The 27,959-nt window shown below is 40.6% G+C and overlaps 2 protein-coding genes across 9 annotated transcripts in view; both read right to left on the bottom strand.

Moving 5' to 3' along the window:
• gfod1 (glucose-fructose oxidoreductase domain containing 1) overlaps positions 1 to 4,613 on the bottom strand; it is a 31,474-nt gene extending 26,861 nt beyond the window's left edge. The window contains exons 1-2 of one of the 3 annotated variants that reach the window (XM_015028666.1): positions 4,027 to 4,613; positions 3,456 to 3,924 (exon numbers count right to left, since the gene is read on the bottom strand). In XM_015028666.1, the coding sequence (XP_014884152.1) occupies positions 3,456 to 3,708 (253 nt within the window). In that variant the 5' untranslated portion in view covers positions 3,709 to 3,924; positions 4,027 to 4,613. Of the gene's footprint in view, positions 1 to 3,455 lie in introns of all 3 variants that reach the window. The other 2 variants (XM_015028667.1, XM_015028665.1) reach the window with 2 other exon arrangements.
• Positions 4,614 to 6,776: 2,163 nt separating this feature from the next.
• slc12a7b (solute carrier family 12 member 7b) overlaps positions 6,777 to 27,959 on the bottom strand; it is a 69,333-nt gene continuing 48,150 nt past the window's right edge. For 3 of the 6 annotated variants that reach the window (XM_015028645.1, XM_015028647.1, XM_015028650.1), the window contains 21 exons: positions 25,171 to 25,301; positions 24,710 to 24,951; positions 24,410 to 24,621; positions 22,963 to 23,130; positions 21,478 to 21,576; positions 21,198 to 21,255; positions 20,755 to 20,929; positions 20,527 to 20,645; positions 20,285 to 20,383; positions 19,417 to 19,536; positions 19,174 to 19,278; positions 18,698 to 18,866; positions 16,757 to 16,952; positions 16,349 to 16,518; positions 16,077 to 16,208; positions 14,607 to 14,714; positions 14,202 to 14,318; positions 10,738 to 10,913; positions 10,273 to 10,287; positions 9,593 to 9,726; positions 6,777 to 8,775 (listed from right to left, as the gene is read on the bottom strand). In XM_015028645.1, coding sequence (XP_014884131.1) covers positions 8,684 to 8,775; positions 9,593 to 9,726; positions 10,273 to 10,287; positions 10,738 to 10,913; positions 14,202 to 14,318; positions 14,607 to 14,714; positions 16,077 to 16,208; positions 16,349 to 16,518; positions 16,757 to 16,952; positions 18,698 to 18,866; positions 19,174 to 19,278; positions 19,417 to 19,536; positions 20,285 to 20,383; positions 20,527 to 20,645; positions 20,755 to 20,929; positions 21,198 to 21,255; positions 21,478 to 21,576; positions 22,963 to 23,130; positions 24,410 to 24,621; positions 24,710 to 24,951; positions 25,171 to 25,301 — 2,837 coding nt within the window. In that variant the 3' untranslated portion in view covers positions 6,777 to 8,683. The remainder of the gene's footprint in view (positions 8,776 to 9,592; positions 9,727 to 10,272; positions 10,288 to 10,737; positions 10,914 to 14,201; positions 14,319 to 14,606; positions 14,715 to 16,076; positions 16,209 to 16,348; positions 16,519 to 16,756; positions 16,953 to 18,697; positions 18,867 to 19,173; positions 19,279 to 19,416; positions 19,537 to 20,284; positions 20,384 to 20,526; positions 20,646 to 20,754; positions 20,930 to 21,197; positions 21,256 to 21,477; positions 21,577 to 22,962; positions 23,131 to 24,409; positions 24,622 to 24,709; positions 24,952 to 25,170; positions 25,302 to 27,959) is intronic. The other 3 variants (XM_015028646.1, XM_015028648.1, XM_015028649.1) reach the window with 3 other exon arrangements.

Raw genomic sequence — 27,959 nt, 5'->3', positions numbered from 1 at the left:
ATAATTTTGAAATTGGTACAAGCATATTTTTAGTATACTTCAGATATATTTATAGGTAGTATACTTAATACTTGCAAAATAAAGCTGTATTTCCCTCAGCCCACTGGTTGTAATGTTGAAATGTTGAGATGCCATGAGACCTACATTCTGAACATCATGGCATGGAGTGCATCCCAGTTTTCCATGTCTGGCATATAACCATTCATTTTAGCTTTTAAACTAGTTATATTGATCCTGTGTCCAGACAGAGGGATAATCAGTGGCTCAGCATCATAACCTGTTTGTTCTGAAGATCCTGCAGCTTCCACTTCTCTTCCCAACATGGCGCCTCCTCACCCTGACTCTCATTCTGATAGGAGGAACCACAGAGCTCTGTTAGGTTAAAGCTCATCTTCTGGAGTTGGGATGTTTTTCCTCCAACAGGTTCCAGAGGAATCACCTCAAACCAGATGTTGGACTGGATTTTATTTCACCGTCATTTGTGGCTATTAGAGCCTCATTTTCAACAGTGGAGCTATAAAGGTTGAAAAAGGTTATTATTTTGGAGAAAATCTCATCAACATCAATATTTCCACTAAATAAGAGGCAAAAAAAAAAATAGTTTGATAGAGGAAAAGCCTCTCAGACTCTGAGCTCAAAGCGAGATGCCAGAGAGCAATAAAACTGTTTTTTTAATTAGACAATTAATTTAATTTCACATAATTGTAGAAGCCATTTGTTTGTTAAATACTTAATGAAACATATTTACCGTGTTTGATGTTTGTTGTGAATGACGTATAGTAACAGACGAACGAGATAATTAGTCCAAGTTTGTCGTTTATTGAACGTTCAGAAACTACAGCGGCTGTGATGAGCCACAGTGAAGGTAAAACAACCCGAACAGATAACCAACTCAAAACCACTCGCACCTTTTTACTCTTTCTCTCTTTGCCGTTTAAGCACTCCCGTTGCCGTGGCAACCGCTCGCTCCTCGAGTCGAGCACAGATTACGTTTAAAACATTCAGTCCGTTACGATACCAGGTTTTCAGGCTTGATATTTATTTTACGATTATTAATAAGCGCTCCCTGAACACAGTGGTGGTTGATTAGTTAATTTTAAACTCCTGCTCTGGTAGTTATTTTGGTAATGGAACCGAAATGCACAGAATTGCGCAACACCTTATTGAAACAATAATTACTGAGATTATTATTTTTGTTGGGTCATTAATTTGAAAATGTTTTGTTGACTTTTTGTTGTTCTTTAATAAAGTTATGAACGTTTTGATAAGGAGCAGAGGAGGACGTGCTGGTCTCAGCCTCCTGGTGGCGTTCAGTTTGTCACCTAATGCCGAGATCGACTCAAAACCTTCCGCGATCGACGTATCGCACCCCTACTCTAACAAGGAACAGTTCAGAAACAATATGAAATGGGGAGGGGGAGCTATTTATTAACTGATTAAGTCGCGTTTTGGATTGTTCTTGAAAAACTAATCAGTCACGGCTGATTAGTGGGTGAACTCACGGCTGCACAGTGAACCCACTGATTTTTTACAGCTGACAGCCGCTCCCCTCTCTTTCAGGTACTGCGTCCCCCTGCTAAATCTTTTAGGGGTACGCAGTACCCGACCGTTCCCCCCTACTTTTACCCCTGCCCATAAGTTATTGCGATAATCAATACTATTATTGTTTTGATACCATTTTCAACTAATAGAATGGTAATCATGGCATAATAATGCAAGAGCACATTCTCAAATATCAATAAGATTTAAATTCCAAGGAACATTTAACACTGGAACTGGAAGATATTTTAAATATCCAAAATAAATAGATAAGAAAAACAAATAAAATGAATTATGAAGTCTCTGTAAACAAAACTGTCCTTCAAAACAAGCGCTAGTTAAGACCAAAGCACCAGACTGAAGACTTTTATCATCTAGTTGTTAGAGAGAAACGATAAATCATTATAAAAATGACTGATTTTGTTTTAATTTATCATCCGATTAATCGATTTATTGCTTATTGCGGCAGATAGTCGTAAAGTGACAAAATCTGAAGGATCTGTGGGTGAAACCAGCGCAGACCAGAGTAAACATCCTGGTAGCTCTGCTGGGCATGAACACAAGCTAATAGGCTAATCAAGCTTCTGATCCAAGGTCACATTTCTCTGATTAGGAAGCCTGATGATGTTTATGAAAGCCAGCCTCTCGTCTCACACCCTGCTGGGGGCAGGAAGTCAGAAAACGACAAGCGTGCTGATCCGAGAGGCTGCTGCTGATGTTCCAGCGGTCAGCTGACAGCGATCCAGATGGATTCCATGTCAGAGCCGGAGCACGAGGCCATCACTGCCAGCTTTTACTCTAACCCGGTTATTACAGGTTTCGCTTCAAAAAGCATTTCTTGGCCCAAAGGACCAAACTGTGGTTCGTACTGGTCGGCCCAGCAGAAAGCAAGCAGAACTGGACCAGGCCTGGGCTGGTTGATGAGGAAGAGGGGAGGGTGGGAAGGAACAGGCGGCGCTCACACAATGAAGCCATGAGGAAACGAGCCGAGAGGAAAGAGCAGAAGAATGGCATGCAGGCCGGGCCGAGCCGGGATGCATATCTATCGGATACGGCTCATCTGTGACACAATCTGACACAAAGATGACCAGGGTGACACTGGTCTTTCTGCTGCCATACACACATACACACACTCCAGATCCTGTCATGAAACCTTTCCTATCAAGGCCTAGATGGTTGGGTGGCTAAACCGACAGTCGTTACATCTGCACATGTGCAGTTAACAATCAACCACTGTTGCCAAATTAGCCACTTTGTATATTTAGCAAATTTTCAGACAAGAAAGAAAAAATTGGTATCGGCCAAAATCAGAATCGGCAAGTCCGTCTTTTTTCGGCCAGAAAACTGCAATCGGTGCACCGCTAGACTAATCTCTTTCAAATGACCATACAGTCATTAAAACAGAGAAAGACCTGACATCTGCTGAAGTCAAAACTAATCAGCAGCTAAGTGAGAGACAGGAAGACTTGTGGCCTCTGTTAGTGAGCACTGATGCTGCGATGTCACTTCCTGTTCTCCGCTTCTTGCTGTAGGTGTGCAGCAGCAGAGAACTTCAATGTTTCCAGTCACAGAGCTGACCTATCGGAGCTTCCAGCTGAGCTCTGCTGCCAGGCTGCAGCGGTGAATAAAGCCTGTGTGTGCAGAGCGGCTGCAGGGACGCCGCCACCGTTCATTCATCACGGTGAATGTGATCTCCAGAATAAGCTGCACTGCTCCACATTTTAACTAGATCAGCCTCCCTCTGAGGGCCGTGTGTGTGTGTGCGTGTGTGTGTGTATGTGCTTCTGCTGGAAGGAGTCCAGGTATGACTTTCATTAACACAAAGTCACATCTGATGTTTGACTGAAGCAGAGACAAACACAAACAAAGATGCTGGGAGCTGCAGCAGGGCCGCAGCATCCAACAGCGGGACTCACCCAGCGTTTTGACAGCGATCTGCCGCGTCAGAGGCGGCGGCAGGTTGATGCACACCAGATCCACGTCCTGATGCAGCAGCACGTCGTCGATCCGGTTGGTGTAGAAGGGCACGTTCATCTCCTTGGCCAGCTCCTCCGCCTCCTCCTGCGTCCGGCCCCACAGCGCCTTCACGGCGAAGCCTTCGTTCTTCAGCAGCGGGATGATCACCCGGGCGGTCAGGCTGGTGCCGAACACCCCGACCCCTGGAAGCATGGCTCCGACTTTAACTGTTTATTTTACTCCGATTCAAGTCTGTGTTATTTTCGTCCTTTTCACTGATCCGTGTGAAGCCAGCGCCGAGGCGGCGGCTGCTGCCAGCCGATCTGGAGGGAGGGACGGCGGCTGAGACGGTCAGGTTGGCCATCCACCTGCAGTCACACACCCGCCGCGCTGCATTCTCCTCCCGCTCCGATCAGACATGTAGTTCAGCTTCCACCACCAATAACAAACAAACAAACAAACAAACAAAAAAGTAAAATCAGCCCATAGACGAGTGGAAAACTAGATCAGTCAAAAATAATTTTAATTCACCATTCCGTTCCTCACCCAGTCCACGTCTGCCCGCGATAAGACCGCAGAGAGGCAGCGAAGGGCAGGTCACCACCCTCCACCGGGTTAGCTATCCATTCATCTACCAGCGGGCCTTCAGATCGAGGAGCCCAAGGAAGCAGCTTCATCCAGCGGCAGGTGGATCCAGAGTGCGCCGTCAGCGCTGCTAGCTCCCCGGAGCAGGATCTCACCGCAGCGGCAGCACTGGGCTGATGTTGCGGCTGAGTGCTCACACTGCAGCAGCTCAACGCTGACAGGAAATTCGGCGCTACACTTCAAAATAAAAGCCGCAGCACACGCTCCCGTGTCAGAGAATCGATTGGAGCTTCTAAAACACGTTGTTTCAAAACAAAGTATCGAAACCGAATTAGCAGCAACGGTTGTAGGAAAATAAAGCACTAAAGAGACAATATGGGCTGTAGAAGACTTGTGAAAAGCTTTTGCTTTGAAGCAATGTTTCCGGTCGTCTTTACGAAACTACCTAACTTTACGTGGCGATTGGTTGCTAGTTTTAACCCCTCAGTGTCCAGATCGATTTTGACCTTTCATACATAGTGGCCACTACAGTGGACAGCTACACGGAAGCTGTTTTCTATGTGTGAAGCTGATGATAGTTTATTTGCATATGAGCAACTTTACTAGGACTTAATATAGTGCCACCTACAAGACAACCACTGTAGGTGCAGAAAAAAAATCCCACATATTTTATATCACCCAAATGATTAGGTCGCATGCCTTCTCTATCTCTCTCTCCCTCTCTCACACACACACACACCATCAAACACATCCAATTTTTAACACAATTTTTTTTAGCATAGTTTAATGCAGCCACAAGAGTTTCAACTTCTCATGGAAACAATGAATATGATAATATACAACATGCATATAGTTAACTAATTGATTAAAATTGATTTTTCAATAAGCCTGCACAGCACTGTTGCCTTGCAGCAATAAGGTCCTGGGTTTGATTCCCGGCCTGCGGTCTTTCTGCATGGAGTTTGCATGTTCTCCCTGTGCATGGTGGGTTCTCTCCAGCTTCCTCCCACAGTCCAAAAACATTGACCTCTCCAAATTCTCCCTGGATGTGTGTGTGTGCATGGCAGTTTGTCCTGTCTGTCTCTGTGTTGCACTGTCACAGACTGGCAACCTGTCCACGGTGACCCCGCCTCTCGCCAGAAACGTTCGCTGGAGATGGGCACCAGCACCCCACCCGACCCCAGTAGGGACAAGGGTGAACAGAACATGGATGGATTTTTCAAGAAATTTCTTATTGAAATGCCTTATTTAAGCCAGGGGAAAGAGACTTTATTTTGAAACAGGAAACTCAACTACCAGATACTTTATTTTGAACTTTAATTTGCCTCAGGAGTTTATTTCATTTATTCTGATAAATTTAAAATTCCACATCTCAGTACACTCAAAACTGTGACCTCAGTGAATTCTTTAATTAAATAAATGGACCTATAGCCAAATTAATTAATATTGAAATATCAAACATAGTCAGCTCAGCTGTTTTGTTTACTTATTAAAGTCACTAAAACTTACTTTGTTGATGCAACATAACGACTGGGTAAATTCAACAACCCAGTCTGTTCCTTTTCAGTCACATACATTGCATAGACTGCGCATGCTCAGAAGCTTGACCATTTTTATGAAGGTGCAAAAGTATTCATGCCTTGTCAAGAAAAATCTTATTTTGTAGTTGTAGACTTTTTTTCAGTCTTTCATAAATACAAAACAATTACATCTAATCAAATTCTTAAGCACAAGACACAAACTATTCTTTGAGTCTAACAAAACTAATGGTGCAAAACATCTGCATACCTGTATCAGGGGGAAAAAAAAGAATTTGTGAATAAATGTTGGTTTGATGCATGTTGTCCACCTCTACTGAAAGTGACCTGCCTTCGTCGTAAGTAACGACCTAGGCACTTTTCCTACCGATTTGTTCTTTAGTGGACACAAACCATCTTTTTGCTCCATCCTGCAGCATGAGGCTTGGTTTATTCTTAAAAAGGGAAAGGTTGCCCCCTTGTGGTAGCTTGCGGTTTTACCAATAAAACTGACTTGTCACTACTTTTAATATTTAGGGATTATTGAATAATCTTGATCTTTTCTTTAAAAAAAAATTATATATATATATATATATATATATATATATATATATATAAAACAACCTACGATTAAAGTTTACTGCATGCCGACTCAAGTTTGTGTGTTTAGACTGAAACGGTAATCAAAAACCAATTAGTTGCATACAAAATGGACACACGTTTGACCAGCTTTACTAGTTAACAAAAGGAACCGTTACTCACCTTCTTATGTTTAGTTTTTTCCTCTTTGGTTGGAAACATTTCTACAAATACAACAAAAATATGGACCACTATGGAAAAAAGAAAAAGACTAATAAATGGACTCAGTGCTGTATAAACCTAAACAAAAGTTTCTGTACAATAAAGGAACATAAACTAACTGAAAAAGGCTCATTTTCAGCTTCTTGTATATGTAGATAATTCATATTGAAATCCATTCCTCCTTTTCAGAGTGACTATCACTAGGATCAGTCATTAGTAATTTTGTACATTTTCTACTTTCTTTGAGCTTTATAACATTTGGATAATTGGTGTAACACACATGGATCACGGATTTGAAAATGTTCTGAGCTTACCTTCATTTACCTCTTAATGTCCTCTGGTTATCCCACACAGCTGCATTTATTCACCACAGTCACATTACAAAGAACAAAACCCCTCTTTATTATTCATCTTTACAACTTCCAAACTTCTTATAACAATGTGTATGGATTTTAATTTTTTTATCTCTTTTTTCATCTTTGGTTACTACAGATGTAGAACAAACGGTAACATCCAACTTCATGTAGAAACAGAAACCAAACAGCTTCAGTCCAGAAAATCTCTGGATCTTTGTGTTTCTTTGTGCTGTGCATGTTGGAACAAACACAAAATGAGGGGGGATAGAAGACGGTCACTGCTGCCTTCACACAAACTTTTCCTCTTTTTGTAAAATTCACACCTGTAAATAAACACTTAATAGTAACAGAAGATCATGTGTGACGTAACAAACACTACAAAGAAAGAAAAACAAAACAAAACAAAAAAAAACTAGAAAGTTTCACAGGCATACATTTAACACCTGAACACCACGACAACGTAACATGTAGGACTGAGATAAAAACGTCGCATTCGCCTTCACAGAAGTGTAAGGAGAACGAGACTCTGCTCAACAAAATACTGCATGGCTAATCAGGAGCAGAAACTGTGGAGGTACACAGGGTGAGGGGTTCTTCTCTCTGCAGCACACCTTACATGGGTTGAAAATGCCCTTTAAAAAAATCCACATGGAGGTTGCATTAAAAAAAAAAAAAATCCGGGTAGAAATACTGAGCTCTGCTGAAGTGAATTTCTAGGTTTAAATAAAAAGAGAGCAGAGTAAAACCGAGTACAGCCACGGTCGGAGCTGCATTAAATAATCGTACTTCCACAGTTTCCTTGTGGTCATTTTTTTTGGCACTTTTTCCTCCTGTACAATAACTCATCTAATGCAGTCTGGGACTCAGAGTCAAAGGTTTCTGCTCTATAAAGCATCATAAAAACACAGAAAAGTGACTAATAAAAAAAAAAGACCGCAAACACCTGCCGCCTGCTTGCTCCTGTTAACAATTTAGTGGTGTTGGAAAAAACATTAATGTTGACTTGAAAAAATCAAGAGAAAAGTGAGTTAAGTGCTCAAATATAGGATGTGCAAAGTTAACAGTACTGTAACCAGAACAGTATGGGGAGAGTTGCACCGAATCACGCCGGACTTCTTGTGCTTTTCTAAACAATCCCGAGGGCCACTTCGATGACTTCTAGCCAATTTTTTTCAATATTATACAAATGCATGCTGTCTAACAGCCATTTCATTAAAAACAAAAAAACTAAATATATATTTATACTTGTTCTCAACCACGCAGTTCTGCAGATATTCTATATGCACCAGCTCGACTTCAGTTATGGCTATTTTCTGTATGAAAAAAAAAAAGGAGAAAATCAACAGCGTTCATGGAAATGTGAAAGGTGTGCGTTAAGCATACTACTGGCTGGTCCTTTAGCATGTCAAATAGAGAAAGACAGAACACGACGCTGGATGCAGACATGAGTGTAAGAGAAACAATATTTACCCACAATGTAAAAGCAGCTAAAACTAGTTGAGTCTTTAAAACTTCAGGGAAATCCCAGTGGCGGGCTGACTCTCCTCCTCGGCCCTGCTCTGCGTCATGCTGTCATTAACCCGTGTGCAGGTTTCTTCATCAGGTCGCACCAGGAACATGAACAAACTACAAGCTTCACATGAACAGAACAGAACGGGGTGAAGTGACAGATATAAAGTGTGTCTATACTCCTTCTCTCAGCAGGGGTTCTGTGGGTCGGTGTGGACACGCCGTGCTCACCACAGCCTGCAGCCGTCTCCTTCATACCGATGTCTTTCAGATCATCAGTCAGCCCCCAGCAAACCCCTTTACCATTCATAAAAAACAAATTGGGATTTTTCTCTCCCAAAAAACAAAACAAAAACAAATGCCTGGTAAGCGGTAACCATGGCAATATGCCCTTATGTGCTTCGCTATTTTTAGTTATTCTTAGGAGTAGATGGTGATGACCTCTCGGCCTCCTCCTCGCACCATGAGGACGCGGTTCAGACCCTCGAGGAGAACCTCCAGGAACTCCATGTCTTAGAGAACCAGAGTCAAGGTAGACAGGAACAAGCTGCACAGTGTGTGTGTGTGTGTGTATATGTGTGTATATCAGACTTGTAGTAGGATTGATGTGTTATTTTATTCCATAAACCCCCAAAAATATTAGTGTGTTTTCCAAGTAAAATAGACACCAGGAGGGAGTTTTATTACCAAAACAACCTGGAACAGTTTTGTTAATGTGATCTTTAAACCACATTGATACAATCTGTGCACTGATCGCTGATCTTTAAAAAGTCTGACCTGCTGATTCTGATTTTGGCCGATACCAATTTTCTTTTGTCTGAAAATTCATTAAATATAGTGACTAAGTCACAGAGCTGGCAGCAGTTTGGTGACTATTGTTAACTGCACATGTGACCTGGTGGGCCAGTCTGTCAGTCAAACCTCTCTCACTGCAGAACAATACAGGACAGCAGTTGATTTTTAGACCTTTGCTGAGATAGATTAGATCAGCTTCACATGTAAGTATCAGCCAATCACAGATCTCCCAAAATTAAGGAAATCGGAGCCGAAAAATCAGCTGGCCGATAAATTGATGTCCCCCATCTTCAGCCGGTAACTGTGTGGGAAGGTGAGCAGGGATTGCTCCCAGTCAGCCTCTTAACGCAGCCCTGAGCATTATGAGAATGAAGCAGATGAGAAAAGCTGCAGCAGAACAGCTAAACTGTGGGTTAAACTCTGTAAGATTTAGGAAAGCCAAGCAGAGCTGCTAACTCTGACATGGCTCCCTGCAGCGCGAACATGCAGCTTTCACAGGGATCCTCAGCCAATGAAAACCCGGTGGAAGGATACAGTTTTCATCTCCTCCTCTGTTCCTCGGTGGTCCTGGCATGTTGAGCAGAACCAGATGGGCTCCCTGTGACTTGTTGACCACAACCTCATTCAGCTTGACAGCTGTGTGCATGCGGCGGACATTCGACTGGTTCCTGGTTTGACAAAACGTTGGCAGTGAGGAAAGCGGCAGAAAAAGAAAAACAGTATGAAGATTTTATTGAGAAAGAGGCGTTTTGTGTTAGACGTAAATCAGGCTTGGTTAAGTGACAGAAGTGGCACTTTTAGAATTTCAAACAAAGAGGCAGCACTTAAACACAACATGATGTGTTCACACTTAACAGCTAATCTGAAGTTTATTCCAACAAAGTCTGTCACTTTAAATGCTGCCTCTTTATTTCCAGTGATCACAAGGAAGCACAGCACAGAAGCAAAGTTACTGCAAAATCTGTTTTTCATTTGGTGGAAGATGAAAAACATGGTTGCTAAGACAACAGCCAATAATATCACAAGAGTTTCATGCAGTTTAAATCGGAGCAGGTCATCCAGCCAGCAAGGCATTTGAAACTGGACGATGCAGTTCAAGCAAACGGGTACACCACAGATAAAGACAGGAGGACATGAGCTGGAGGACAGTGATGGAGACTAGTCACCATGGCAACAGGACACAATGGGGCGGGGGCAAAATGAATGCAACTTACAGACTCTCCCACTCTCTAGAAGGAGGAAAATGGGACAGAACAACAGAAACAGGCTTAGATGCTTCTACACCAGCAATGCAGCGCTCCACAACACTGCATGCTTCCAACTGTAGACCTGATGGTGACATTAGGCTGTTTGATGCATGTTGGGGAGTCTTTTTCAGACCGATTCTACCTCTGACGCTTATATTGTGGACAGTAAGGAACAAAAACGTTAGTGAGCAAGGCGTCCCGCCATGCACATCAAGTGTACATGTGCACATCGTATGCAGGCTGAGCACACACACAACATGCGTACAGTGATCCAGTGAGCGACTCTAGACTCCGATCATTACAGCTGAGCTGCTTGGAATGGTGCTAACATCTCCCACAATGCACATCAAACGACACCATGTCACAACAACGCATCGCACTGATGTCAACAGCTTCTTCTGACCAGAAACACTCAGGCAGACAGACACTCACGGCTTCATGTTGAACAGGTCCCGGACGGCCACGTTGGCGTTGGGCTCCCGGGTCCGGTTCCGCTCTGCTGAGAGCTTGTCCTTCGTCCAGGTCATGTGCACCCGGTCGGGTCCGGCTTCTTCCTTGTTGTTCATAGTGGTGTGAGCAGTGGTGTTCTTGTCGTGGATGAGCTGGGCCTGGTACAAGGGCACAAGAAACAATCAGAAATGATAATAATACAAAAATGTGAGGGTGGATTTGGGTTCTGCAAATAAGAGATAACAATGACGCCATGTCTGTGGGACTGAACACAATGACACAGGGATGTGACTGGGAACAATGATGGAAGGAGTTTGAACACATGCACCAAACCCTGAGAGCTTTTAGAATCCTAACAGAAACTCAGGAACTTAATTATAGTGTCTGTTTTTTTGACCGCTGAACACAATGTACACCAGTGTTAGTAGGTCATACTAAAAACGGCATTCTTGTGTCTACCCAGAAGACTTAAAGACGGCCATTTTCAACATCATTATGGTGTAAGATTGAATCAAGAAGCATACGTGGTCTTCTGCAGGTTTCACCAGCTCAAAATTAAGAATGGAATTTAAGACCTATGTCTCCACAGAAATGTACAAACTTGGTCTAGCCAACTAGTGATAAATTTGCACTTACCCATGGCAGAAGCAAAACATCTAGCTTAGTAGCAAGCAAGGGTATGTTAGCAATGAGTTACCAGTGGCCTCGACCACCTTGAGTCACAGAACAAACGAAGACGCCTGAATGTGACTGAACCTTTGGCTGACAGAAAAGGCAGTCAATTTTCAACAGATAACAGTAAGGCCCGTCCACACAAAGAGGACGTTTTTAGGTGCATCTGCAAAAGGTTTTTGTTATTTAGGCAGTGCGTCCAGACGGATACAGCATTTTGGAAGACCAGAATGCTGTATCCATGTTGTTTTGAAACCAAGTTCAAGGGTGTGTCTGTAGCATGTGCCTTACTCTTACAAATAAACATGGTGCTGTTCTGTGGCAGTGTTACAGCGCCAAGTGCTCATGTGTTTTATGAGTTTTCTATCTCACTCTATTAGATTTAGAAATGTCACCATTATTTTGGAAGTTTATGAATTAAAGTAAGGACCAACGTTCTGTAGGGAACCAGCAGATGACCTGCTAACGTACAGGATGCTGAAGATGGTTGAAAAGGTCAACTCTGTTTGATAGTGACTGCCTCACACATGCTAGGCAACATCACCTCTGCTACTGATACCAATAATAAAAGACCAACTAAAGCAGAAAGATTAGAAAAAGCATCTTGACTGTTGTGTCTGTAACAAACAGAGGTTGTAGAAAATTTGGATCAGAACTTTTTCGAGACAAATTGAACAAACAAGATCAGTCTAATAACAGGGTGTCTGAAGGTTTTAGTAGATCAAATTTCAGACTTTTCAAGACCTTTTAATGCCACCTTGAATGAAATTTAAGACCAAAAAAATATATATATAAATGTTGTTTGCAGTGGCAAAAACAAATGTCATCCAGCCAATTGGCGATAAATTTCCACTTATTTACCTATGATAGACGCAGAAAAGCATCATTTCAAAGGCTGAAATGATGCTTTTTTACGTGTTTGCAAAACCTAGCAAGTAGCTAGGTTTTTTCCATGTGTTAGTTTTTAGGATTTAAGCTTTTAAAAGTCAAAGCAAATGCCATTTCAGGGAGGGAGTATGAATCAGTGCCGAAACGCCTCTAATCTGCCTGGTTGTTTTATTCAAAGAATGGAAGGCTCTGTCTGCGGTTTCATAATGAATGACTGGTTCTTGTTCATCAGCATATCAGCTGGGTAATATCAGCTAAGGTTATTAGCAGCTAGTTAGCAGTAGCCTCAACTGTGTTGAGTCACAGAACATAATGAAGAGGTCTGAGTTTGACTCAAACTTTTTCTGACAGAAATGTCCCACAAGAAAAAAAAACTATATATACAGGATCAAATAGTCTTGATACAACAAAATTTAAGACCTTTGATTGACGTATTTAAAGCGTGGTTAGTTTTTTTAAAATCTGAATTTAAGACATTTTAAGGATGTGCAGACACCCTGAATAATGCAATCTAAGTGACCTGTTGAAGAGAAAGCAAACACACTACAGAATGACAAGGCGGCAATGTTCTCATGGTTCTGCAGCAGAAGAGTTCCACAGTAAATGTTCCTGGACTGATCAGTTAGGACTTAAGGTTGTATAATATTAATGAGTCAGCAAGATGAAGTGTAAACCTTTTAAAGTTTTTTTTTTCTCTTGTCTTCAATTCATGCAGATGGGAAAAAGAAGCAGGTGGAGGATGCCACTATGGTCAACTAGGGCAAGCTATGGCTGAAGTCAAACAGAAAAATGAAAAAATGAGAACAGAAGACTGTATTATCAGGGCAGGTAAAGAGAGCAAAACATTCAGGTCAATATTACTCTGTAGCTGGGATCACAACCACCACATGCTTCATCAAGGGAAACTCTGAGGCATAAGGCTTGTGAGACAACACTATCCACTCTTGGTGTTCACAGTGCAGAGGGAGGTGCGATGAGGATGGATGGGCTGGGAAGCAGCTTCAGAATGCAGAGGACTGGTGTTCACAAAGCAGCTTTCATGACTACACAGTAAGCAGCAGTACTGTTGGGTCAATCTGGACTTGCACGCCTGGACTTTAGATGTTCAACATGGGGGACATCTTAATTGATGCATTCTGACTCTTTACACTATAGTCCTTACAGAATAAACCTAGCTTACAGTTAATAAAAGGTTGGGAGTTTGGAGCTTAAGTTATGCTTCCTGAAGCAGAATATAGCACAGCATCTGCATAAAGCTGCTGCAGGGGAACGAAACACGGTAACAATATCGATTTACTTCCCTGAATTACAGCCACCCACACACTGCATGGACAAGGACAAACTCAAACTAAGAAGGTGAAAAAGCTCAAAGGATTAACCAGAGAACTCTGGGCGTGGCTCTTAAAGTGACACTGAAAACACTCTAATGTTCATGTTTAACTGACTGTTATATTATGAACATCCTCTCCAACATTAGGTATTTTCAGCAAATAAAACTCTGACAACCATTTCTGGAATAATTTTTGAACATAAAAACACAACATTAGATGGTTTGTTTCACCACCAATTCTGATGTCTATCTAATGTAAAAACCTCAGATAAGTAACAGCTCGATGAAATAATACTTCTCAAAACAATATTACTTCACCACTTTTATTCTCCTCACTGGATTGAAGAAACGCCCTGACGTCTGCATGTTTGAACATTGGACACATCTAATTTTTTGACATCTGGCAAAAATGGGGGCAAAACAACCATCTCTGAGTCCAGATATAAATGTGTCCAGACCTTGAAGATGATGACTACTGTAGCCAAAGATGAAGCTTTGTGAAGACGACTCTGCCTACCTACAGTGACGGGACAGTGGGTTGACATGAACCAACTACCTCGTCCTCCTGAGCGTCCTCCACCGTTGAGGACTGCTGGCTGACGTTCGAGTTCTCGGTAGCTGCCTGGTTCTTCCTCCGGATTGAGTTACGCGACTCATCAGTGATGCTCTGAATCTGAGCATCGAAGCCGGGGCCAGATAGGTAGAGTGGGATGAACAGGGTACAGCTTGGCCTCAAATCAGCCAGGTGTGTGTGTGTGTGTGTGTGTGTACAGATTTAGGTGTCACTGACCATTGTGAAACAGTTTTAGGAAATATGGTAGCTCATTAGTTCACATGGACAAAATATTACATTCATGCAGCAGAAATGAACACCACCTTTGGGTCTCGGTGTCCAAGCTGCATGATCTGAGGATTCCTACAACGCAGCACTGCATAGAATCAGCAATGTGTTGAACTTTACCTCTCTTTCTCTCTCAGTCCTGGAGAGGTGCATCTGTTTCAGCATTTGAGACCTCTGCTCCATCACCAACGTCTTCTCATACGTGAAGGCTGAGATGTCATTGTCATGCTATAAGGGAAAGAAAACACGTTTATGTCTGAAGAACTGCACTGAATTTGACACATCAACTGTTTATCGACTCTATGCACAGTTAAAGGGTGGATATAAGAATTCATCAGAAAGTAGGTTAGGCTGCCATCAGTTGGAGTCCCTGTGAGGATTCATCACATTGATGTGACCGAGTCATCATCAGTGCAGACAGAGAGTCCGCATATCATCACATGAGACACTGGGAAGTAACTGGCTCCTTTCAGACACTTCTTCATTTCTAAATACTCAATATTGTTGGAACATGTTTTGCCTTTGTTAATGTCTGAAGTAATCTTATTGTTGCTGCTCAAACATGCGCCTCAGCCACGTGGCGTAGCAGCATAATCAGAGTCTGAGGAGTTGGTAGGGATGTGTGTTATTAACTAGTAAATAAAGGTAAAAAAATTTTTTTTAACTCGGGTAGTTTTTGTTTTCCCATCTGTTTGTATGTGCATTTTAAAGTATTGCATTAGAAAAGGTTGATGGAAATGGAAAAATTCAAAACTTCAATTTTGCAAAAAATGTTTTTATACTTTCTTGAGGTGGTTTCTGTATTTTTCTGAAGAATAGTTACTGTGCTATAGGAGAGATGGAAACAGACTTGTAAAGTACATTCTGACATAATGTGTAGCGTTAACATCTGATAAAATTCTGCTTTGCGTAGCCTGATTAATTTAACCCAAAGCAGTTGATGTAAACATGCCTATTTTTTTTTCTTTCGCGACATTTTAAAAGTTTTCTCAAAATTTGCGTTACAATTGAATGGAAACATAACTAATGTTTTCTGATCTGGTCTAGCACTATTAGTTCAAGTAATCATAAATACAAGAATTTTTATAACTTTAACTGGGTGAAGCTACAGCTATGCATTAGTTTACTGAACTATAGCTACACATATTAGTTTACAAAATATGCAAAAATTCAATAAGTAAACATTAGCATGCATTAAATCAATATCAGCTGAGTAGGAAGGCGATGCTGGAGTATTATTTACTGAAGGAGGCGTAGGTTCTCAGGCCACTGAAACACAATCAGATATGTGATAATGTGATGGTGCTGTTCTGTTTTATTGGTCACCAGCACCCAAAAGCTTAACACTCCATAACATCTACTTTTTATCGTTTTAAAATTTAACATTTAAATAAACATATTTTGCTAAAATGTCAACAGTACAACATATTCAAAAAATATCTTATAGTGTGTATTTTGTTCACATTCCAAAAAGGGCAGAGATGAAGGAAAACATACTTTCCAGGTTTTCTCCTTAGCAGAAAGCTTGTCAAAAAAAACAAACAACTCCCTCGACATGCATTGTGTCGTTCTTGATTCTATAAATCTCACCATCTCCACCACTTCCACTTCAGCATCCAGCCGCAGGTGGTACAGGAACATCTGGAGATCTTTCTTCATTTGGATACTATTGTCATCCATCTGGGCAACTGTGAAGATGCGCATCTTGCACATCCCCCACACCTGCAGGAGGGAAAGCAATTATCGCGACATGAATCATTTCTGGTCATGTGTCTAAAGGAATAAAGTACTGCGCAAGTACCCGAATTATATAGCTTTATGGAGCTTTTACGGACAAAGCCAGTTCAAAGCCATCTGTGTACCTTGTGCTGTCTCAGCAGGAAGGGCAGCAGCATCAGCATGCCTCCATCATGAACCACCCACCACACATCGATGGTGCCCTCCCCAAGGCGGTCTTGGCAAGTAGGGAAACTGTCCACATTTTTAGCTACCAGCATGGCCTGGTGGGCTGTCGTGGTCTCACGCACTATCTCTGCATGAACAGAAGAAGAAAGTCGATGGGAGGTAGAGAAATGCCACAAAGAATCCCAAATGATGTGGTTGCTTTAATCAGTCGATGTTCTACATTGTTTTCAGATGAATTCTGATGCTTTCTGACTAATTCTTTTGATTTTGTACATTTGCTTAAGTCAGTGTGCATGGATGACCTTACTGCAGCATCAGAACTTCCCCTTCATCCAAGTGTCTGACTCCCCCCCTCTGTGCTGTACCTATAAAGTTTCTCCATGACTGCGGGTCCTCGGACTGCTTCCAGGTTCCAGGCCAGCCCACCAGCACCGTGTTGTGCTTCATGCCCCCCAAACCTGCAGATTGAATGAGGTGGGAGATTCCATCTCTGAGGTTTGAAGACACCACGACATGACAGAAACCCTTGGTGCGCTCAGTGGCCATCGTTGATTTGATGTTCTGAGTATGAAATAAAACATGAAAAACCATTAAGAGTTTGATCAAGAACTCTTTGGATAGATAGCTTTCATGTTATCTATCTACACGTATCCCTCTGTAAAATTCAAGCACTTTTCAAGGTAAGTTTTCAAACTTTGGAGATAAAAACAATAAAAATGAACTAAAGAAAATAGAGTTTCAATTCACTATTCCATGATACAATTTATTACTGTTATTAATAATGTCTTGTTGTACTGTCTACATTCTACAACAAGGACAATGGGAAACTAAAGAGCAACTAAATTTTATGTTTCATAAACACCTGACTGGTCAAAAAACAAAGCCAGTCAAGATATTCACAACAAAAAAATCCCTCAATTTCAAAAACAACTGAACCATCAGGAATAATAAATATTTATTACATTGAAATAATCCTTCAGGTAAATTACCTTACGGCTCAAATTAAATGCATAAAAACAAAAACAAAAATCCTGAAAAATGTTCTTGCTACGTTTTCTGACTTTACCAAATAGAAATAATTTTGGCCATTCTAACAAAACCACAACAATAAAAGTTTGATTTAACTGCAGACAGAGAGAAAAAGAATATATGCCTTGCCATTAGGCTTGTGAAAATATCTGGTTTCATTTATAAATAACGTTTTCCTAATTTAAGCTTTTAATCAAATGTTAGGTTGCACTTTTTCCCCAAAACTGTGAAGTCTGAATACCATGCACTTTCAAGGATTTTATACAGAAATCAAGCACATAGACCCTGAAAACACCTAATTAAAATGAAAACATTTAGGATTTTAAGCACCCACATGAACTCTGCATCCAGTACTTTAGAGATGGATGCATGTGAAAAGGTAGCAGTACATTTATCTAAACAGAGAAAAGGGTGTCTTGATTAAAATGGTTAAAACTAGGGTAAAAAGGAAATTACTCATTATAGCCAGTAGATGGCAGACTATGCCTTTAAGCCATGATCATGGTTCTATTAATTTAGGCTTGTTTTTTTTATTATTTCTTTAGGAAAGTCATACATCGGAATAATCTAATTCAATCATTTATTTCTATCAATGCTGATGACCAATAAAAATAATTTTTTTTAATGCAGAAATGTTGTGTTCATGTAATACACTGCTAACCTAACAGATGTGTAAGACAGTCACCATCTGCCTCCACTAGGAGGTTAAAAACATCAGAACTAAGGAAACGAGCAAATAGAAAGAATTTTCACAATAATTTTTCCTGAGTAGAAGGAAAACGTTTGCCAGCAACAATGGAAAAAGCAGTCTAGAGAGTACTAGAGGGAGATTGACCAGGTGTGGCTGCTGCTGAAATCAGAGCTCCTCTATCTAGAATCTTGACTTCACTTGTTGCATTTCTTATGCCAATCTTTGAAACAGTGTCTTCGCTGGGGTAAGGTGGAAAAGAGCTGCCAGGTCGGCAGTCTTCCTGCTGCTTTTGGAGGCAATAACACTTCTGTATTGAAATCATGTTTTTGATGGTACTCGGGTTTTTTGAGAAGCACTTGTGTATAAAGGACAGCTACTTTATGGATACATGAGGAACTAAGGAAAAGTCCACACAAGACCACTGAAGCTGAATTGACGTGTGGACCTAAACCAGGGGTCTCCAGCTCCAAGGATACATCCCACTTCTACCACTTCACCAAAAAGGACGGGGCTGCTCCGTACCAGGCCTCTGAAGTTGTAGATGGAATGCTGAGGAGGTGACTTTTATTTGGAGTGAGCACTATACCTGCTCAGCCTTCTTGGCCTCTGCTTCGTGACTGAGGTAGGTTCCCTGTAAAACGTTCCCCACTATAGTCAGGCCTTTCCCTGCCTTCAGCTGAGTAGTTAAGGACAGCAGACGTGGGTGTTTGACACCCAGATCTGAATCCAGGTTCAGGAGCACCAACAACTGGGGCCTAGATGGAGAGAAAAGAAGAAAACTTGAAGTCACTCAGTTTCCATGTAGATGTTTCGGTGCGATATCTTTGATTAGGTTTAAAAATGGAAGTAATTAACAAATATGAGTGAATGTCTCTGCCCAATACACTTCACTTAGGTTTGCAAAGTAACAGGTGTGTCTAAAGACATTACTCCTAAAGGAGTAGCTGTAGTAGCTTTATGACCTTATTATAAGGCATCCAAACTGGAAGGAAGCTTCCACCATGTCAACGGTAACCACAATTATGCGAAACACACCAAGTCACATATAAAAGTATCCCATACCTCCAGTTTTTGGTGTGTGGAGGAGCTTCCTCAAGGCGAATAAGGGCGTAGCGGGCGGCGTTAAGCGACAGGCCACGGATGCCGTCTCCCCATTCTTTCTCAGCTCTGACAAGGAAAAACAACCAAATAATGAAACTCAGCTCCTTTTGTCAGCACAGTCAGTGTTTTCTCTGGAATCCAGCTGCAGATTTACAGCTCCTTCACTTGGAACCAAACTGGTTCTGAAGGCAACATGAGTCCTACCCTCGATATTCGATATATTTGTAGATGCAGCCAGCGATCCCCATGGCTATAATGGCATAATACCATGATGAAATGAACATGATGGAAAGACACAAGCTCATCCCCAGGAAGGACAGGGTCCTGTTGATGGAATGACAACATTTTATAGAATGAAACTTTAAAGAAATGCAAATAATTTGAAATGGAGAACAAAGAAGATTTTAAAAGATTCAAATCTGCAATATTGTCCTTAACTGGCCCTCATCTTAAAGATGCAGTATGGAAGTTTAATAAAGAACATATTTTTTTACATGTTTGATGAAACTGTCACTATGTCGTGACAGTATGGTATGAGACAGATAATCTGTGAAAAAAATTGAGCTCCTCCTCCCTGTCGCAGTGCTAACTAGAAACAACCAATAAGAGCGAGGAGGCAGGTCTTAGCGCTGTCAATCCATCTTGTGTGGTGCTGCTCATTCATCCCCTCCTCTGCTTGCACTCTGGCATGCTGTAGCTACCATAGCATGTTCTGAATGCTCAGGCTAGTTAGCATGGCCACCAATATCAACAGATATACGGTTTTCCTGCAACAGTAAAATTATTTCTCCGCCATTAGCACATTTAGAGGCAAGTACATGAGGTTGATTGACAGCACTAAGCACTTCCTCCTCACTCTGACTGGCTGTTTTTGGTTGGAAGCGGTGTGTTTCTTCAGTAGTAGTTCAGGGAAGATGTGGAGGAGATCGATCATTTCACAGATTATCTGTCTCAAATATGTAGAAAAACATTTTCTTTATAAGAGTTACATACTGCAGCTTTAAAGCGGGCCATTAAACAAAGTCAAGTTCATCTCCAATGATCTTGTAACAAAAGACAATTGAACACCTACCAGTGGTAGTATTTGAAACGGGGCCTCCAGTTGGGTGTTCGCAGCAGGGTCTGAACGGCACAGGCCAGGTTGACAAACATGTAGCACATGAGGAAAAACCTGCAAGCCAAGAAAAAAAATCTCCTAAATTCCCACTTTATGACTTCAAAATTGGCTTTAAAAATGAGGATACTCTAGTGGATCAGTGATGATCTGCTTCTATAGAGGGGAGAACAGTAAGTAATCCATAAACAGGTACTGACATGGAGAGGATGGGAGCTACGGCGTCCAGGGAGGCGATGAGAATGCCGATCTCACAGATCCCAGCCGTCAGCAGCAAAGCCCAGGTGGGTTCTCCGTTAGCTTTCCCATGACCGAACACCTTCAACCACACACACACACACACACACACACACACACACACCCTGGTGTTGATGCCAATCCAAACTGAAATAAAGACTGCTCCGACTGGATTGATGTTTGTGTCCAACCTGCAGGAAAGGGACGATGCCATCTCTTGCAATAGCCTGCAGGAGTCGAGGAGCGCCTGTCAAGCTCTGCAGACCCGCTCCGCAGCAGGAGAAGAACGAGCCGATCACGATCACCCAGGGAGACGGCCAGGACAGGGTGCCAATAACGAGGTTCCCTTTCACTGAATCTCCAAACCTGCAACAATAAACAAGCGAGGTATTCTAACTGTAATGTTTGTTCCTATGATTTTATCTGGATTCATTTGAGAAATAAACTAAAACCTCAACAGCTAAAAACTGGCTATAAAAGAAAGAAAAAAAAAAAAACATACTTCAGTTTTTATGACTCACCTCATTTCTGTGGAGCAATTAATGATAGAGATTATCATAAGAACTAATCAACTAAATTTTTCCAGTACGTATTTTCTTCCCTAAACAAAGGGTTGGACAGTTTAAACCCTCACTTGTCTCGAAGAAGGACTCCTTCGATACAGGCACCAAAGAGAATCACACCGGAGACGTCTGGCAGGAACAGTTCAGGCAAATAAACACAACGGACCAGCAAAGCTTCACACAGATTCAAGAAAAACATGCTGCCTTACAGCTGTGTGACCTGTGATTAGGATCATTGAGGAAAAAAAAAAACTTTTTTTCTAATGATCTAACTTTGGTGCTAACCATTTTCTCCACATGTCTCTGAGTGTAATTTTGTCATCTTTGCAGCAGTGTCAGTTGAAAGGATACAGATAAAGGAAGTGGTGCCGATAGCTAGGATGGTTCCAATAGGGATGGATTTCTGGGCGTCCTTCAGGTCACCGGAGCGGTTTGAACCGGCCATGATACCTAAAGTTCAACACATCACAGAAAATCACATACGCTAGACTGAACAAGTTCACACAGGTTGCTCATTATCAGTGGTAAGCAGCACACTTCTGTTTATTATTAGTTCCACTAATGCTAATAGTGGAGCTAATTTTTAGCTTTCCACTCTAGCCCTTTTGCTAACTTTGAAAACGTTTAGCAAACTTGATTCCAAAGACTCTTGATAGTCCTGTGTCTAACCGAAGACAGGCCTGTCATGATAACAAATTTTGCCAAGCGATTGTCTCAAAAATTATTGCAATAAACAATAATGTTGTTTGAAGACCATTTTAAACTGATGCAATGGTAATGACATAATAATGCAAGAGATATCCTGCCAAAAATAGATACACTTTATTTTCAAAAGGATACTTAACACTGGAACTGGTAAACAAAACAACCAAAAACAAAACAAAAAAAGGATTCTCAGTCTCCGTGAACAAAAAAAGCACTGGAATAAAAAAAAAATAAACAACATAAAACCAAAGTGGAAATAAAAACTGCATTCAACCAAAAGAGTGCAGATTATGAAGTCTGTATACTATATTGCCCTTCAATAATCATTAGATTTAGATAGAGAAGATGGGCAAATCCGACTACCTGATGCAACAGTTCAGTCCTCCCTTATGCTAAGGACATGAGGAAAGGAGGGGTCAGTGGAGAGCACCGGAGTTCAGCCTTTTTTCATCCAGTGTCATCAATAGAAAGAGAAAAAGGCAGGAAGGACGATAAAGCCAATAAATTAAAATGACGTTGATAATTTTCATTTATCATGCGTTTAAATTGATTTATTGTTTATTGTGACAGGCCTAACTGAAGATAATAAAATCTGTGAATTAGGATTTTACTGCAGATGTTTCGAGGTGTGAATATGAGATTTATCATAAATAATAAAATTAACATAAAATTTCTATATAACTAAGGTCCGATTTTTACATTCCAAATAAAACTAACATTTTTATAAAAGTAATTGTTAGATTTTTTTGTTGAAAAAAGTCAGCCATATCTTTCCAGATTATTCTTGTGTACCAGCAATCTCCAAACAGCCACGTTTTACAACTAATCCTTGTAGTTCTTGAAGCTGCACATGGAGGTGTGTAATGACAAATTTGAGCCTGCTGAGGGCGATATACTATGTTGCAACACACGTTTTGTCATTGACACATTGTGAGTGTCAGCATGGTTGAAGTTAGTGTTTTAGCACTTCAGCATTACCTTCCTCTAAATACCTTGTTGTAGCGCTTTAGTGTTAGCGGATCTAATATTTATGATTAGCGCTTTGGAGTTAGTGTAACGACCCGTAATTAGCAATTCCCACCAGTGGTCATTATAATGTATGTTGATGTGTGGTTTGAACGGCAGTCTCACCAGTGACTGAGGGAAAGTAGATTCCGACCAGCAACGTAAAGAAGGTGCTGATGTCGTTGACGACATAGGGGAGGTAGATGTCCTTAGCAGGGTCGATACCTCCCACGGATGGCAGCCTCTTGTTTTCGACCAACATGCCAAGTGGACCATACGCCGACCACATGTTTTCTACAACAGACACAGAAATGAGTACCACCAAGACCCAAGGTGTGATGTAGTAATTACGTCTACATGGACCACTGGTAATTGAAGCATTTGATTTTGAGATTGTGCTAAATCAACTGAAATGCATTTAATCAGAAATGTTGGATAAATTGCAGCTAATATTCAGCTTTGTGTGTGGATGCTGTGCATTGTGAAATTGATTCCATAATAATAGCTGAACAGTCATGAACTATGAAGGATAAAGTGATTCATTGTCAGTTCTGGTACACTCAAAAACCCTAAAAGAGTCTCTATGAAGGTTTAAAGAAACATTTTTTTTTTTTTTTTTTTTTTTTTACATTTTGATTAAAGACTCCTGAAAATGTCCTACTTGATAAGAAAAGTATTCACTCTCCAGGCTGATTATGAGACCGGGTGATTGTTTAAGAACAATATCTTTTTTTTTTCAGACAAAATATTAATAATTTTTTAAGATAAATTATATGGTTTTGGCTGGCTCGTTTGGCTGAGCCAGCCAAAGCGTGTTTGGCTGGCTCAGTAAATTTACAGCAGATCCAAGCTACATTAAAATAATGAATCAGCAAAATATGAATATTTTTTTAGGGAAGAAAAGGTTAAGAGCAAGTCACATAAGCAGGGTGAGAAAAAAGATTACATATGGAATCACCCAGCACCTGCACATGCTTGTCCTAGTTCGTTACAAACTATGCAGGGAATGTATTTGTGCTGACAGTTGGCAGGAAAACTTGTTTCCTACAGCCATGGACAGAGTTGGCACAGTGTTTTCATACCTGAGCTAACTAAGGATGGCAGAGGCATGGTGGTATGACTTTAGTGGTATGACAACCAAAGTCATACCACCAAAGAATGGTATGGTTTTGGTGGTATGACGACCAGTCATTCCATCTATGACTTTGGTTGTTTGTACAGGGATCCAACATGCATGTTCATACATGTCCATGTCTCTTCATTTTTCAGGTGCTGCTGGATTACAAACGATGCCTCTAGAGGGGAGTGTTTTACTAGCTTTTAGTTTAGAGAGCTGAGGTAAAACCATCAGTTGAGGCAGCTGGGATATGGAATTAAACACAATGTTAAGTCACAGCTTTACACTGTGACTGCACTTTTACACTGTGCTTTTGAGCAGTCAGTGTCTTCATTACACTTGAAAGCAGGGATCGCCACCTCATTTGAGAAATCAAGGAGAAATTCTTCTAAGTGGATTACACATTGAGAAAATATAATCTAGAGCAAGTCCGTAGAAGGTACATGACAGACTCACCTGAGATGACCCCACTGGCCAGGCCAGGGATGCCTTGAATTAGTGTCAGGTTGTTGTTCACAAAATACTCGTTGCAGGTGGAGCTAAGATCAGGGCCATCACAGAACAAACGCCACAGCTGGGTAGAGACTGTGTTGTTATTTATGATTTCCGTCTTCAGACACTTGTCAAATTGAAGGTTTTGTAGTGTTCGGTTCCCCAGCATGCAAACACTGAATGCAAAAAGAGAGAAGTTGCACTTAATACAGTAATAAAAGGCCTGCAATGACAACACTGGAGGTCCCTGGAGCCTAAACTCACGGAAAATCCGGTGGATCAAAACCGGACTTGATAACTCCGGCGTAGATGGAAATGATGGAGAGAATCACACAAGCCAGGAAGACGAGGGCCAGTTTGTTGACATATTTGACCCCGACAAAGACAACTACTGCCATGAGCGAAAGGCATATCGTGCCATAGATACGCATGTTGTTGAGCAGGGCGGTGAGTTGATCTTCCTTTCGCTCTGCAGTAAAGATGGCTGCTTGAGGCACAATATAGGTCTGGAGAAGAGAATAAAGAGACAGGTTTTAAACCTACTAAATGGACAAAGGAGAACATCCCAGCTCCTCTTTGGTTAGTCTGATACACACTCAGTTCTAAACATAATGAAAACCTCCAAAGTTGGCAGAATTCCTTGATATTTGATGGTAAATGAGGAACTAATCTACATGTAGGTTGATAAATAGACATAATCCAAGTAAAAACAGGCTTCCCCTCACCAGCAGGATCTCAATTGTACCCAGGATGTACATGGCGCCCGCAAAGGTTGTTCCGAGGTAGAAACAGAGACCAACTGCTCCGCCGAACTCTGGACCCAGAGATCTGGAGATCATGTAGTAAGAGCCTCCAGCTGCAGAACAGCAATGACAGCGACTTTTAGGTTTCAATCAGGAAGAGAAGCAATTCCAAAACAAACCCAAAAATATTTGGTTGACTAGCAGTCAACCAAATTCCGATAAGACATCTGCAACTATATCACACAACCATCTTGATATTGTTTCATTGGCTGTCACACTCAGACAAATAAAATATATTGAAGAATATTAGTGCACCGATCACAGTTTTCTGGCCGATCACGCATCTTTATAAGCCGGACCTGCTGATTCCAATTTTAGCGTATTTTTGTCTAAGCAATTGCTAAATATAGCATCAAAGACGTTAATTTGGCAACATTTGTTAGACTCTTATAAACCACGCACATACAGACATGACCTGGTGGGCGGGCTGATTTTCAGGCCTTTGTAGAAGTAGATAAGATCGATGGATTAAATTGGTTTCCTGTGAGAGTATGGGCTGATTGCTCATCACTTAAATTAACCCTTTCATGCATAGTGGTCACTACAGTGGACAGCTATCTAAAAGCTATTTTCTTGTGCTTCTTGTGGATTTTTATGTTATAATACACACAGACCACTGAAGTGGACACTAATGCATCATAAAAAACACTATCAACTACTGGCCATCGGCTGCAAATGCAATAAATTATTTTTTTTAAATCCAATATGGCCGACAGACATAAAAGCATGCCAACCGACCCGGTCCCTCATTCTACTGTAGACGACTCTTGCAGGTAAAAAAAATATTGTAACATCAGATAAGCAATACTACTGATGTATTTTTCAAAGAACAACTTTGTATTTGGAGAAAATTACAATTGATCACCTAATTTTTTTTTTATAAAATAAACTTTTTTGAACTTTTTTTTCCCCTACCTTTTTTATGCCTTAAGAAAATAAAAAAAATTGGAAACAACAAAATCCTGACACAAAGGATCATAATTCATGCATGAAAGGGTTAAGGAAATTGGGGTTGAGTTGGATCATTTTCAGTTTAATCTGCATTGATGAATTGGTCATTAATCGAAATATTAAATTTTCTGATTGGTGAGATGATCAGAAGAATCAGAAAGATGTAAAAAAGTCTTAAAAAAACCCAGTATTTTCCATAATATGTTGATTCATTTTGGTGGTTAATTTACTCTTCAAGAGTGCACAAGACTTTTAGTAGAGGACGGGAAGGCTGAACAGAGTACAACAAAGTTGCTTAGTTTTATCATCTCAAGCTTTCAAACTTTGACTTGAAACTTGACAGATTTGGAACTCCTGGTAACCTTCTGGAAATTTTAAAGATTATAAAAGCAAAGTATGGACAGTACATTTGGAACTAACTGCTAGTTGTGCTAACTTCTAATTTAAGAAGCTAAAGAGTTCAGAAAGTCACATCTAAATTTTCCTTTGTATTAACCAATAAAACCATAAACTAAAGCACTGGCTCTCGTACCCACAGATTTCGTCTTCTTCTAATAGAAATATTTAATAACCGCTAGTAGAAGGAATAATAAGAAAAATATAGATCCTGTTCTTTTAACAGGATCTATATTATAATGTTTTATAAAAAAAATATTAATCAGAAGTGGTCAAACTTTATTTAGCCGGTGAAAAACTTCACAAAAAACAGGCTAGAAATTAGCCACAAAACTTTGATCAGTGCATCTAAGAAACATTTTATTATAGGGCTGGACAATAAATAAATAATTTATATATATATATATATATATATATATATATATATATATATATATATAGTCATCAATAAATTATACGTCCGATACAACGTTCAATAATTTCACTGAACAGCACAGCGTTCTGGGAAAAGGCTTTAGCTTCTCTACCTCTTACTGCCAGCTAAGAATGGTTGGTGGCATCAACTAACTCACTCACTCTTTGGTTACCTAGCAACAACTTGTTGAGAAACCGGTGCCGCAGCAGTTTCAGGTTTTGCCACCGTGCCTCAAAACTGCCTTAAAATAATAAACAACGGCATGGAGCAAAGGGAGAAAATGAATACAACGCCTGGAGAGGAAACTGTGGATAAAACAGGAAAGGGCACATCACCAGTTTGGCAGTATTTTAGATATTTAAAATAAAAAAACCTAAAAAAACTAATTATTATTAATGATATCTTCTGATATGAAACCCTTATATTGTGATAAGGTTTTCAGCCATATCATCCAGCCCTATTTTATTATCTTATGTGACTTTGGTCAAAAAGGTATGGAGCCCCATAGGGAACATGGGAGAATTTTCTTTTTTTGCGTTACCTCGTAAAGGTTTTGTATTCCCAGGCAAGACTTTTGTGGTACATCGTAATAAATTAGCAAATACATCTTGGCCTGGTTTATATACACTCTCAGTGATAACAAATGTCAGTTTAAAATTGCACATGACTTTAGTGAGACTTTAAAAAGTCTCTCTAAAAATGTGTTTAAATACAGTCTTAAATCGTTGGTCCAGAAAACTGGTTGAAAATCGATTTATGAACTGCAGGTTCATGTTTTTTGTAATATCTTTCGGTAAATACTGGACTGTAGATGAAAATGTCACAGTATTAACCATTCAGACAACTAACAAAAAAACAAACAAACAAAACAAAGACACAACCAAAACTATCAAATGGCAAAATTAACCTGTGAAGACAACTCAAAAATAGTAGAACAGTTGTATATTTG

The sequence above is a fragment of the Poecilia latipinna genome, unplaced genomic scaffold, assembly GCF_001443285.1.
Source record: "Poecilia latipinna isolate Pla-1442-1.1 unplaced genomic scaffold, P_latipinna-1.0 Scaffold132, whole genome shotgun sequence".
Taxonomy (NCBI): domain Eukaryota; kingdom Metazoa; phylum Chordata; class Actinopteri; order Cyprinodontiformes; family Poeciliidae; genus Poecilia; species Poecilia latipinna.
The sequence above is the reverse complement of the archived record's forward strand: the minus strand, read 5'-3'. Positions and strand labels throughout refer to the sequence as shown.